General features: G+C 38.5%; 1 protein-coding gene across 3 annotated transcripts in view; it reads right to left on the minus strand.

Annotated features, from left to right (window-relative positions):
* Window positions 1-3,477: 3,477 nt before the first annotated feature.
* Window positions 3,478-14,519, minus strand: part of STK39 (serine/threonine kinase 39) — a 314,494-nt gene continuing 303,452 nt past the window's right edge. For all 3 annotated transcript variants that reach the window (XM_057551799.1, XM_057551798.1, XM_057551800.1), the window contains one exon: window positions 3,478-5,025. In XM_057551799.1, coding sequence (XP_057407782.1) covers window positions 5,012-5,025 — 14 coding nt within the window. In that variant the 3' untranslated portion in view covers window positions 3,478-5,011. The remainder of the gene's footprint in view (window positions 5,026-14,519) is intronic.

Genomic DNA, 14,519 nt, shown 5'->3' on the forward strand with positions numbered 1-14,519 from the left:
GCACACAGGCTTTCTCTAGTTGCTGTGATGGGCTTCTCATTGCGGTGGCTTCTCTTGTTGCGGAGCACAAACTCTAGGCACACGGGCTTCAGTAGTTGTGGCACACAGGCTCAGTAGTTGTGGCTCACGGGCTCTAGAGCGCAGGCTCAGTAGTTGTGGTGCATGGGCTTAGTTACTCCGCGGCATGTGGGATCTTCCTGGACCAGGGATCAAACCCATGTCCCCTGCATTGGCAGGCGGATTCTTAACCACTGCACCACCAAGGAAGCCCTCTATACCATTTTTTAAAGGGTACTATCCTACTTCTTCCAGATTATAGATTCATTAGTTTACTGAACATTCTACCTAAACAATAAGTTAGTTTCTTCTGTGATAAATTACAAATCTTGGTTTCTCAAGCCAGTATTCTACATGAGGGATAAATACACTATAGGAATCATTCTATTACTGACCTTTCTTCATTCTGTGGCAAATTCAAATAGTAGCATAAGATGGTAATTTTTAATAATATTCCTTGCCCTTTGAGTTATAAGCTGCATTATACAGGTTCAACAAACCTCTTCAGCCAATGATGCTCATTTTGTATGCTACAATTCATGAGGGGAAGTTTTATGTACCTTTCTTAGCATCCATTGGTTTGACATAGATGCACAGTAGCTGATAAGCTAACAGTGCAAATTTTTCTCCTTTTCTTAGGTCCCCAAACCAGCCATGACTAGGTTTGCTGAGCAAGGTATAAGAAGACAGGTAAAGAAACATCACTGTTATTGGACCGTGCTTTTTCTCTGTGGCAAAATAGCACCGAGGCAACCACTGGGACCTTCTGGAAACAGGTACTTTTGACTGTTTTTTATGGCGTGTCTATTCCAGTGGAGTGCCAGCTCCTTTCATGTGTTTTTGGGTGTTGATATTGTGTCTAGGGTCCCTGAGGGAGTCAGTCACTTAATCATATTTTAAAAATATGCCCTTACAGTCTCCACTCTTTATATGCATTAAACATTTTACTCATTCTTGGTAGTGCACATCCTAAGCAGCTAACTCTAGGAAGTATTGCATCAGCTTAAAGGAAACACTCTTGTATGATCAAAGCTCATTACTTGAAATTTTAGTTCATGCCAATATACAATGGAAATTGTCACTTGAAAACCATTTGTTTATGCCTATTTGGCCTAGTAATAGACCTCTTGAAACTTAGAACCCTAGGAAACATTACATAGTTCTAGGTTGGGACATTCTGGCCCTGAGGATACATTCTAGTACCACCCACCCTGGCACACAAGTTATACTTAAACCCAACCTGCCCCTTAATGTCCTGGTGAGTATGAAATGGGCTAGGATTTCCTAACAAGTTAGACAATAAATGTGTGCGGCAGAAAAATGGGGATATATTTGAGTTCCTTTAATTGTATCATAATTGGCTAAAGCCACTTTTGGATGAGCTAGAAGCACGCTCTCTGCTATATGAGTGGATAAATATTTTAAACTGATCATATGATTTTACTGTCACAAACTCAATGACAGCCTCACTAAGCGACAGCTTCTCTTATCAAATACACCTCTAAGGCAAAAGAAGACCTAAGATCATTTACTATCAAATGCAAATCCTAACTTTGGGCAGAAGTCCTCCAATGTTAATTGGCTCATGTTCACCATCTCTGTAATTTAATTACTTAACTGTAGATTCTGCTTACCAATTTAACTTGGAGGGTTCACCAGGAAGGTATATTGCTCAACACAAAGTAGACCACAGGTGCACTGTTGAGATGAGTGAAAATCCTGATATAAAAATTTCCCATGCTAGGATTCTATATGGGACTAGATTTGTCTTTTGAGAGAATTCTTGGCTCTTCCCCTAAAGACTGCTACCTCACCCTACTCCCACATGAAGAAGAGGCATGAAGATATACCATATTTACCAGCATATATGTACCAACACAGGGAAATTTATAACTTTACAAGGATAATTATTTGGAAAAGTTTTCATCGCACACGATTTATAGGAGTCTCTAAAAGTTGTCTTATATACAGAAAACCATTTTGTTCATATAAGAACAATATATTGAAGTTAAAATGAGATAATGATAACTTCCTTCTATTTCAGATCTTTGCAAGTTGACCACAGTAGAGATACATGGGATGTGGGACAGTTTTTGTATATATTTAGATATGAGATGTGAGTGCCTTGATTTTACGAAGAAGTGTAAACCCTCCTGTTTGTCAAAGCATGTGAAGCTGTCCAAATAAATAATGGCAAATAGCTGTGTTTAGTGAAGTTTAGGTCTTTGCCAGTGAGCACAATCACAATGTGTCAGGTTTAATCAAAAGCCTGATTAGGAGAAACAGTCACAGAGGATTGCCTAAAGGGAACGTAGCCCACTCATTCCACTCAGTTTTAAATGTGTTATATCTTTCTAGACCACGAGTGAGAGCAACTGCTTGGATCACACTCTCAGCTCCTGGCTGACCAGCATTTCCTATCAATCATATACCCTACACATCTGGGCCCCCGCAGAAAGTACTAGAAAGGGTAAGTAAGTGTTCAAAACTTGCGATATATGTATCAATGCTTTGAGAGTTTTTAAGTTTCTGAATATATAACTCGAACTTCCAAGAAAAATTTCATCTCAGGCTTTAGTACTAGGAAAAATCGTGTTTCTCCTTGAGGAAAAAAAAAAAAAAAGTTCCTCTTCACTGTTGCTGCGTTGGAAGCTCTAATCCCAATGTGTGTGCTGCTCTAGCAATGATGCAGGACCTCATCATGAACTTCTGTGTCCTGACTTTATACTTGCATTCATCTTGTTAGCCAAATCTTACTGACCCTTCATCCTAATTTCTTTATGTATTTGAAAGTCTTTATCTTGGTATATAAATATATGTAAGCTCCCTCAAATACCATTAGGAAAGGTATGGGAATATGGGCATAAAGAAAATATAGCATTATTTACTATATTGCAAAACAGAGTTCTACAGTTCCTCATGTACGTTTTACTCTGAGAATATGAGGGTCTTTTCTTATACTGTTTTTGGCCACAAGTTGTGCAGTGGATGTCAGGAAGCCAGGGCCCTAGGAGGCCAGCTCTGCAGGAAGCTCTGAAAGGCCCTGCACAAGTCCTATAACCACTCCTGCCTTAGCAGTTGGAAGGAATTCTTCTCACTTGTCCCCTGCAGCCCTGTGGTTTTTGATTTAAAGACAGACAGTCTACATGGAGAGTGAATGTTTGTCTTTCATTCTTTTATCAAGCAATTGTCATACCTGATTTTCTGTGACTGGACGGATGCCTGATGGATGCCTTAGTCTTCCTCCGGGGCACTTTTCACCAGTTAATTCTCACTAGGCATTTTATGAAAGTGCTAAATATCACTGCAGCAATGCAGACACTACCTAGAGGAGGAATGAAACAATGTGACACTACCTAGGGGAGGAATGAAACAATGTGACACTACCTCTTTGTGCAATAATACACTTTTATTTTCCTTTTACCTTTGCAGTCATCTTTGAGTAATAATTGTTGTGTAAACAATAGAATGGAATGAAATTACATTAAGTTGTATGCAAATGGCTCTAGAACACCTTAACAATTATGACAAGGCAATTATAAATAACTTTTTTTTCCTTAGTAATATATATTTGCTTTTTAAAGTACATTAAAGAGCTGCCATGTCTAGGGTTAGCTAGGAAAGAGCAAATGCTACCACCTGGGAGCCACCTCCCTGAAAGTTTAGACTCCAATTTTGAAAATCCTAAGGTTTACTATTCCATAATGTATAGTCAAGCAGAGGGCTATTTGGGTTGAAAGTATTTATTCTTGAAACTTAACAGCGTTTTACCTTTCAGTCATTGCACAAAACCCTTTCTATTATTTTTCACTCCATCTGGGTATTCTGCAGAATTTCAAGTAAAACACGGATTCTGGTATTTTCAAGTTTATCATCACCTTTGGAACGACAGAGCCTATCAATCACTTCAGGAGATGTCAAATCAGAGGTGGGTACATAATTAGCAATCTAATAGAATGGCCACGGTTTATAGAGCATCCTAAACGTTCCAGTGAAGCAAAACTTACATATGCCACTTTATGTAGAGGAAATTTTAGATCTGAGACTATATTCCAGAGTAAAGCAGCCTCAGGCACATTCTTAATGTGAAAGTTTTTTTGTTTTTTTGTTTTTGCAAGGCACCTCCCTCTCCCAAGAGACAATCAATCAGCTTGTGGACTGGTTTTCAGGCAAACCAAAAGAGTAAGCGTCCTAGTTCCTAATTCAGTCAGTCATTTCAAAAATCACAAGTTATAAATACTCCAAAGATAGACCTGAAACTTTTTGTTTAAATAACAAGAGAGTAACTGCAAGAAGCATATATAATCAAAAACGTTTTTTTCTTTCTTATAGCTAAGGTGTGTAATGCATAAATATATGAAAAATAAAATTCACAGTCAGTTTTAAAACTAGAATTCAAGTTCGGCTAATAAATCTTAATTTTATATTAATTTCTAAATACAACGGAAGAGGCGGTATTGTCAGATGTACAATAAAGTATTATAACAGAAAGGAAGGACAACAATGAGAGAAGAAATAGGCTTCTGATAGAAAAAAATTCCTTTTGTTGCCAATAAATAGGACCACCTGAGTGTGTTTCAGATTCTTTTCACGTAAGGGAGATCCGAATTGACTGCTGAGGATATTAAATAGCTTTTGGAAAAATGAGCAACAGTCGTGCAGCTGTGGTGTTTGCTTGTTCTCATACTGTGGGTTGCTAGAGAATAAAGCAGAACTCAGTGTTGTTAAGTTTAAAAAAATTCTTTTTTTATCCCGTTACGTGGAAGCCGGCCTCTTCACAATCCTCTGATTTTTGCTAGGGGGTGGGAGGAAGTGGCAGGGGAGGGAAAGGTTGGGGGGAGGGCACAGCGAGGGGGAGGCATGGCAGATCAGGGTGACATCAAGGGACAGACATCAGCTGACACTCAACTGAGCAAACCCAATCAGCTTCACTTCGTCGGGAATCTCCGACCCATCACAGCCAGAAGCCTGAAAAGGGAAAAAGAAATGCTCAGTGCTGGTTGGTTGCTACTGGTTTTTTTTACAGACTTGTTCGTGTGACGGCGGATCCCAGCACCGTCTTCATGGGGCCAGGTGTCCCATCTCTTCCAGGAGACATCCTAAGAATCACTTTCTTCAGTGACTACTGGGTGCTAACTAACTACCCTGGGGAATCTGGACGTCCAGAACAGAAGGGATTTGTTGTTACCCGTGAAACCACCACCATTGGAACCACCGATGAACCACAGCACTGCCCGGAAGGTACATACACAATCTCAACAACTAAGTAAAATGCTTTTAAATGTGCTTTACTTTTAAAAGAATATTATGAAAGTTGAGCAGAAGAGATCTAACAGGTCACACTCAAGGGTAATTTGGTTTTTATCAAAATCACTTTCTTTGTCAAACTGACCAAAAAAAAAAAGTGGTCACCAAGTAGTGGAACGGCTCATGACAGACAACTGTTGTTTAAATGTGCGTAATTTTTACACGGAAAGGTAACATAACAATTATTTTTTCCATAAGCAACGTATAATAATCTAGGACATATTTATTACCAAGTTATAGCGTGCCAAATACTTTATCATTGCAAAAATCCAAAGAAACTGCAAATAAGCCATTGCCCATCAAAGCTTTCACTGGCCCTAATTCACAACTTAATCTCCTCTTTTTGACCTCCCTCTCCTACACACGCACACAGAGTACTCAGATCACCATTCTAAGTTGCCTCTTCACTCTATAGTACACAAATCACAACTGGACATTATGTAAGTACTACGGAGTGGGGTGAAGAAAGTTTGAATGCCTGGGAATGGGCAATTAATTACCAAAGGGCCATACAAACCTTTTCTTGGCCTAATGCCTGCTAAATTATTGTCAAAACAATTAGTTTCCCAGGGTACGAAGCTGTTTCCAAAATCATCACAGTGAAGCTGCTTAGCATTGCTCCAATCCAAAACACTGTAGAGAAACCAGCCCTTTGCCAACCCCAGCATTTTGCTTTAAAATAAGCAGCTAATTAGAATTAAAATAAGCAGCTAATTAGAACATACAACTTTAATATTTTAAAATAATTATCCTTAAAATAACACTCCATGTGAGCAGTTATGCTTAATAAGAAATCCATAGCCTAAAGAGTATGAATATTAACAATTAAATAATATACTTTGTGTCTGTCTAAGATGTCTCTAGTTTCACTTGACAGATAAGATATTAGGTAAAATACAATTTCCATTGTTGGCATTGCCAGGGGCAGAAAGGTCAGAAGTGCTTCTTTCCTTATCTCTGTGAACAAAGCAGTCATACTGATACTGCAATGCTTACCACCCCACCAATTTTCTCCTTCTACTACCTCTGTTTCTTGATCTATCTTCCTAAACCTTCCCTTCTCTCCTTGTCGCTATTGCTAACAACGTCATTTGCTCAGCCCACTGATGCGGGCAGAGACAATCTGTGTAGACAACTGACAAACATCTGAGGTCAAGCTATTGCTGCTGCCGTTGACAAAGAGGTCAGACTAGCAAGTGTGAAGCACGTCAGTGCATTTGAAAGCTACATCAGAAATTTGTCAATGTGAATAGCAGGAGGTTAAAATGGCTAGAAATAAAAACATTAAAATCCTTCCAGTGAAGAGTAATAGAAGTGAGAATTTATCATGAGAATGTGTAGTCAAACCAGTGATTACGTGGGTACACGGCATAGGGGGCCCACGTCCCATCCTATGTTCTGTTTCCTGGCAAAGATGCACAGGCCAGGGGGTTTGGCTTTGCTTCAAGGCACTCAGCCCTCCCTCCTCCAACTATCTTGCTAGCTCTCTCTTAAGGCCAAGTCCTTGCCTCTTTGCGGCTTGCAAAATGCTCATGAGGGTAACATGCAAATGATACTAAAATCTAGAGAAAAGTGACCAGAAACCGTTAACGCAGCAGTTCTCAAACTTTATCAAGAACTCCAAACAGTTATGTCTCTGTGGGTTACATTTATTGTACCGACTTAGAGATGTTAAAAAAATTGTTTTTATAAACAAATGGGACAGAACCAAACTTACAAGCTTTTGCACAGCAAAGGAAACCATAAACAAAACGAAAAGACAATCTACAGAATGGGAGAAAATATTTGCAAACAAACAATGCCACCGACAAGGGCTTAATTTCCAAAATATACAAACAGCTCATACAACTCAACAACAAAGAAACAAACAACCCAATCAAAAAATGGGCAGAAGAGGCTTAGAGAAGATGGCGGAAGAGTAAGACGCGGAGATCACATTCCTTCCCACAGATACAGTAGAAATACATCTACACGTGGAACTGCTCCTACAGAACACCCACTGAACGCTGGCAGAAAACGTCCGACCTCCAAAAAGTTTTTTCTCCCTTTTATTCTGAGCTGTGTGGATGAAAGGCTCTTGGTGCTCCAGCCAGGCATCAGGGCTGTGCCTCTGAGGTGGGAGAGCCAACTTCAGGACACTGGTCCACAAGAGACCTCCCAGCTCCACGTAATACCAAATGGCAAAAATCTCCCAGAGATCTCCATCTCAACATCAAGACCCAGCTTCACTCAACGACCAGCAAGCTACAGTGCTGGACACCCTATGCCAAACAACTAGCTAGACAGGAACACAACCCCATCCATTAGCAGAGAGGCTGCCTAAAATCAAAATAAGGCCACAGACACCCCAAAATACACCACCAGACGTGGACGTGCCCACCAGAAAGACAAGATCTAGCCTCATCCACCAGAACTCAGGCACTAGTTCCCTCCACCAGGAAGCCTACACAACCCACTGAACCAACCTTAGCCACTGGGGACAGATACCAAAAACAACGGGAGCTACGAACCTGCAGCCTGTGAAAAGGAGACCCCAAACACAGTAAGATAGGCAAAATGAGACGACAGAAAAACACACAGCAGATGAAGGAGCAGGCTCAAAACACACTGGACTTAACAAATGAAGAGGAAATAGGTAGTCTACCTGAAAAAGAATTCAGAATAATGATAGTAAGGATGATCCAAAATCTTGGAAATAGAATAGACAAAATGCAAGAAACATTTAACAAGGATGTAGAAGAACTAAAGAGGAACCAAGCAATGATGAAAAACACAATAAGTGAAATTAAAAATACTCTAGATGGGATCAATAGTAGAATAACTGAGGCAGAAGAAAGGATAAGTGACCTGGAAGATAAAATGGTGGAAATAACTACTACAGAGCAGGATAAAGAAAAAAGAATGAAAAGAACTGAGGACAGTCTCAGGGACCTCTGGGACAACATTAAACGTGCCAACATTCGAATTATAGGGGTACCAGAAGAAGAAGAGAAAAAGAAAGGGACTGAGAAAATTTTTGAAGAGATTATAGTTGAAAACTTCCCTAATATGGGAAAGGAAATAGTTAATCAAGTCCTGGAAGCACAGAGAGTCCCATACAGGATAAACCCAAGGAGGAACACGCCAAGACACATATTAATCAAACTGTCAAAAATTAAATATAAGGAAAACATATTAAAGGCAGCAAGGGAAAAAAAACAAATAACACACAAGGGAATCCCCATAAGGTTAACATCTGATCTCTCAGCAGAAACTCTGCAAGCCAGAAGGGAGTGGCAGGATATACTTAAAGTCATGAAGGAGAAAAACCTACAACCAAGATTACTCTACCCAGCAAGGATCTCATTCAGATTCGATGGAGAAATTAAAACCTTTACAGACAAGCAAAAGCTGAGAGAGTTCAGCACCACCAAACCAGCTTTACAACAAATGCTAAAGGAAATTCTCTAGGCAAGAAACACAAGAGAAGGAAAACACCTACAATAACAAACCCAATACATTTAAGAAAATGGGAATAGGAACATACATATCGATAATTACCTTGAATGTAAATGGATTAAATGCTCCCACCAAAAGACACAGGCTGGCTGAATGGATACAAAAACAAGACCCATACATATGCTGTCTACAAGAGACCCACTTCAGACCTAGGGACACATACAGACTGAAAGTGAGGGGATGGAAAAAGATATTCCATGCAAATGGAAATCAAAAGAAAGCTGGAGTAGCAATTCTCATATCAGACAAAATAGACTTTAAAATAAAGACTATTACAAGAGACAAAGAAGGACACTATATAATGATCAAGGGATCGATCCAAGAGGAAGGTATAACAATTGTAAATATTTATGCACCCAACATAGGAGCACCTCAATACATAAGGCAAATACTAACAGCCATGAAAGGGGAAATTGACAGCAACACAATCATAGTAGGGGACTTTAACACCCCACTTTCACCAATGGACAGATCATCCAAAATGAAAATAAATAAGGAAACACAAGCTTTAAATGATACATTAAACAATATGGACTTAATTGATATTTATAGGACATTCCACCCAAAAACAACAGAATACACATTTTTCTCAAGTGCTCATGGAACATTCTCCAGGATAGATCATATCTTGGGTCACAAATCAAGCCTTGGTAAATTTAAGAAAATTGAAATCGTATCAAGTATCTTTTCCAACCACAACGCTATGAGACTAGATATCAATTACAGGAAAAGATCTGTAAAAAATACAAACACATGGAGGCTACACAATACATTACTTAATAACGAAGTGATTACTGAAGAAATCAAAGGGGAAATCAAAAAATACCTAGAAACAAATGACAATGGAGACACGACGACCCAAAACCTATGGGACACAGCAAAAGCAGTGCTAAGAGGGAAGTTTATAGCAATACAAGCCTACCTCAAGAAACAGGAAACATCTCGAATAAACAACCTAACCTTGCACCTAAAGCAATTAGAGAAAGAAGAACAAAAAAACCCCAAAGCCAGCAGAAGGAAAGAAATTATAAAGATCAGGTCAGAAATAAATGAAAAAGAAATGAAGGAAACAATAGCAAAAATCAATGAAACTAAAAGCTGGTTCTTTGAGAAGATAAACAAAATTGATAAACCATTAGCCAGACTCATCAAGAGAAAAAGGGAGAAGACTCAGATCAATAGAATTAGAAATGAAAAAGGAGAAGTAACCACTGACACTGCAGAAATACAAAAGATCATGAGAGATTACTACAAGCAACTATATGCCAATAAAATGGACAACCTGGAAGAAATGGACAGATTCTTAGAAATGCACAAACTGCCGAGACTGAACCAGGAAGAAATAGAAAATATGAACAGACCAATCACAAGCACTGAAATTGAAACTGTGATTAAAAACCTTCCAACAAACAAAAGCCCAGGACCAGATGGCTTCACAGGCGAATTCTATCAAACATTTAGAGAAGAGCTAACACCTATCCTTCTCAAACTCTTCCAAAATATTGCAGAGGGAGGAACACTCCCAAACTCATTCTACGAGGCCACCATCACCCTGATACCAAAACCAGACAAAGATGTCACAAAGAAAGAAAACTACAGGCCAATATCACTGATGAACATAGATGCAAAAATCCTCAACCAAATACTAGCAAACAGAATCCAACAGCACATTAAAAGGATCATACACCATGATCAAGTGGGGTTTATTCCAGGAATGCAAGGATTCTTCAATATACACAAATCAATCAATGTGATACACCATACTAACAAATTGAAGGAGAAAAACCATATGATCATCTCAATAGATGCAGAGAAAGCTTTCGACAAAATTCAACACCCATTTATGATAAAAGCCCTGCAGAAAGTAGGCATAGAGGGAACTTTCCTCAACATAATAAAGGCCATATATGACAAACCCACAGCCAACATTGTCCTCAATGGTGAAAAACTGAAACCATTTCCACTAAGATCAGGAACAAGACAAGGTTGCCCACTCTCACCACTATTATTCAACATAGTTTTGGAAGTGTTAGCCACAGCAATCAGAGAAGACAAAGAAATAAAAGGAATCCAAATCAGAAAAGAAGAAGTAAAGCTGTCACTATTTGCAGATGACATGATACTATACATAGAGAATCCTAAAGATGCTACCAGAAAACTCCTAGAGCTAATCAATGAATTTGGTAAAGTAGCAGGATACAAAATTAATGCACAGAAATCTCTTGCATTTCTATACACTAATGACGAAAAATCTGAAAGTGAAATTAAGAAAACACTCCCATTTACCATTGCAACAAAAAGAATAAAATATCTAGGAATAAACCTACCTAAGGAGACAAAAGACCTGTATGCAGAAAATTATAAGACACTGATGAAAGAAATTAAAGATGATACAAATAGATGGAGAGATATACCATGTTCCTGGATTGGAAGAATCAACATTGTGAAAATGTCTCTACTACCCAAAGCAATCTACAGATTCAATGCAATCCCTATCAAACTACCACTGGCATTTTTCACAGAACTAGAACAAAAAATTTCACAATTTGTATGGAAACACAAAAGACCCCGAATAGCCAAAGCAATCTTGAGAACGAAAAATGGAGCTGGGGGAATCAGGCTCCCTGACTTCAGACTATATTACAAAGCTTCAGTAATCAAGACAGTTTGGTATTGGCACAAAAACAGAAATATAGATCAATGGAACAGGATAGAAAGCCCAGAGATAAACCCACACACATATGGTCAACTTATCTTTGATAAAGGAGGCAAGCATATACAGTGGAGAAAAGACAGCCTCTTCAATAAGTGGTGCTGGGAAAATTGGACAGGAACATGTAAAAGTATGAAATTAGAACACTCCCTGACACCATGCACAAAAATAAACTCAAAATGGATTAAAGACCTAAGTGTAAGGGCAGACACTATCAAACTCTTAGAGGAAAACATAGGCAGAACACTCTATGACATACATCACAGCAAGATTCTTTTTGACCCAGCTCCCAGAGAAATGGAAATAAGAACACAAATAAACAAATGGGACCTAATGAAACTGAAAAGCTTTTGCACAGCAAAGGAAACCATAAACAAGACCAAAAGACAACCCTCAGAATGGGAGAAAATATTTGCAAATGAAGCAACTGACAAAGGATTAATCTCCAAGATTTACAAGCAGCTCATGCAGCTCAATAACAAAAAAACGAACAACCCAATCCAAAAATGGGCAGAAGATCTAAATAGACATTTCTCCAAAGAAGATATACAGATGGCCTACAGACACATGAAAGAATGCTCAACATCATTAATCATTAGAGAAATGCAAATCAAAACTACAATGAGATATCATCTCACACCGGTCAGAATGGCCATCATCAAAAAATCTAGAAACAATAAATGCTGGAGAGGGTGTGGAGGAAAGGGAACACTCTTGCACTGTTGGTGGGAATGTAAATTGATACAGCCACTATGGAGAACAGTATGGAGGTTCCTTAAAAAACTACAAATAGAACTACCATACGACCCAGCAATCCCACTACTGGGCATATACCCTGAGAAAACCATAGGTCAAAAAGAGTCATGTACCAAAATGTTCATTGCAGCTCTATTTACAATAGCCAGGACATGGAAGCAACCTAAATGTCCATCGACAGATGAATGGATAAAGAAGATGTGGCACATATATACAATGGAATATTACTCAGCCATAAAAAGAAATGAAATGGAGGTATTTGTAATGAGGTGGATGGAGTTAGAGTCTGTCATACAGAGTGAAGTAAGTCAGAAAGAGAAAAACAAATACAGTATGCTAACACATATATATGGAATCTAAGGGAAAAAAAAAAAAAAAGGCCATGAAGAACCTAGTGGCAAGACGGGAATAAAGACACAGACCTACTAGAGAATGGACTTGAGCATATGGGGAGGGGGTGGGGTGAGATGTGACAGGGTAAGAGAGTGTCATGGACATATATACACTACCAAATGTAAAATAGATAGCTAGTGGGAAGCAGCCGCATAGCACAGGGAGATCAGCTCGGTGCTTTGTGACCACCTAGAGGGGTGGGATGGGGAGGGTGGGAGGGAGGGAGATGCAAGAGGGAAGAGAAATGGGAACATATTATATATGTATAACTGATTCACTTTGTTATAAAGCAGATGCTAACACACTATTGTAAGGCAATTATACTTCAATAAAGATGTTTGAAAAAAAAAAAAAAAAAATGGGCAGAAGACCTAAACAGACATTTCTCCAAAGAAGACATACAGATGGCCAACAGGCACACGAAAAGATGCTCAATTGCTAATTATCAGAGAAATGCAAATCAAAACTACAATGAGGCACCACCTCACACCAGTCAGAATGGCCATCGTTAAAAAGTCTAAAAATAACAAATGCTGGAGAGGGTGGGGAGAAAAGGGAACCCTCCCACACTGTTGGTGGGAATGTAAGTTGGTGCAGCCACTATGGAGGTTCCTCAGAAAACTAAAACTAGATTTACCATATGATCCAGCAGTCTCACTCCTGGGCATATATCCAGACGAAACGAATCCAAAAAACATACATGCACCCCTATGTTCATAGCACTATTCACAACAGCCAAGACATGGAAACAACCTAAATGGAACCTAAATGTCCATGGACAGAATGGATAAAGAAGATGTGGTACATATATACAATGAAATACTGACTCAGCCATAAAAAAGAATGACATAATGCCATTTGCAGCAACATGGATGGACCTAGAGATTATCGTACTAAGTGAAGTAAATCAGAAGGAGAAAGACAAATACATATATCATTTACGTGGAATCTAAAATATGACACAAATGAACCTATCTGCGAAACAGAAACAAACCCATGGACATGGAGAACAGACTTGTGGTTGCCAAGGGGGAGGGGATTGGGGGAAGGATGGAGTGGGAGGCTGGGGTTAAAGTTATTATAGATATAAACGGAGAAACAACAAGGTCCTACCGTATAGCACAGGGAACTATTTAGTATCCTATGATAAACCATAATGGAAAAAGAATATTACAAAAAAATGAATGTATCATTTTGCTAGCAGAAATTAACACAAAATTGTAAATCAACTATATTTCAATAAAAAACATTTTTAGTAAAGTACTAAATATATTTTAAAACATAAAACATGTTTATGTAGGTTATATGGTACTGACCGTCTTAGAAAATAGTTATTTCTAAAGTATTCATTTACTGATTCATTAAACATTATAGAAATAAACCCACTGCGTGCTAATAAATAAAATCTTCATGAAAAATATATAACCATAGTTTCCCAAAACAGAAATTTGAGAAGAGTGGCACTACTTTGTCCATTTTTGCAAATCTTTAATGTTTTGCTTAATAGAAGATGGCTGGATTCTTACACCTGCATCTGCATTCACTCTATTGCTCTGTTTTCCTTAAAGTATATAAAGAAAATCCAGTCTTTCACAAATAGGTAGTTGGAAAAGGGAAGAGTATCTTAATAGCCTTTCCAGATAATTGTGGATATCATTTGTTACTATGCCGAAACTTGCCAAGTGGTATTTTCTTTTTTCTTTTTTTTTTCAGATTCAGGTTCCTTTTTATTCAGGAGCACATCTTTTCATAATGCCAATGGTGAGCATTGTCAAGATCCAGTCATTCATCATCA

This window comes from Balaenoptera acutorostrata, chromosome 8, assembly GCF_949987535.1.
Source record: "Balaenoptera acutorostrata chromosome 8, mBalAcu1.1, whole genome shotgun sequence".
Taxonomy (NCBI): Eukaryota; Metazoa; Chordata; class Mammalia; order Artiodactyla; family Balaenopteridae; genus Balaenoptera; species Balaenoptera acutorostrata.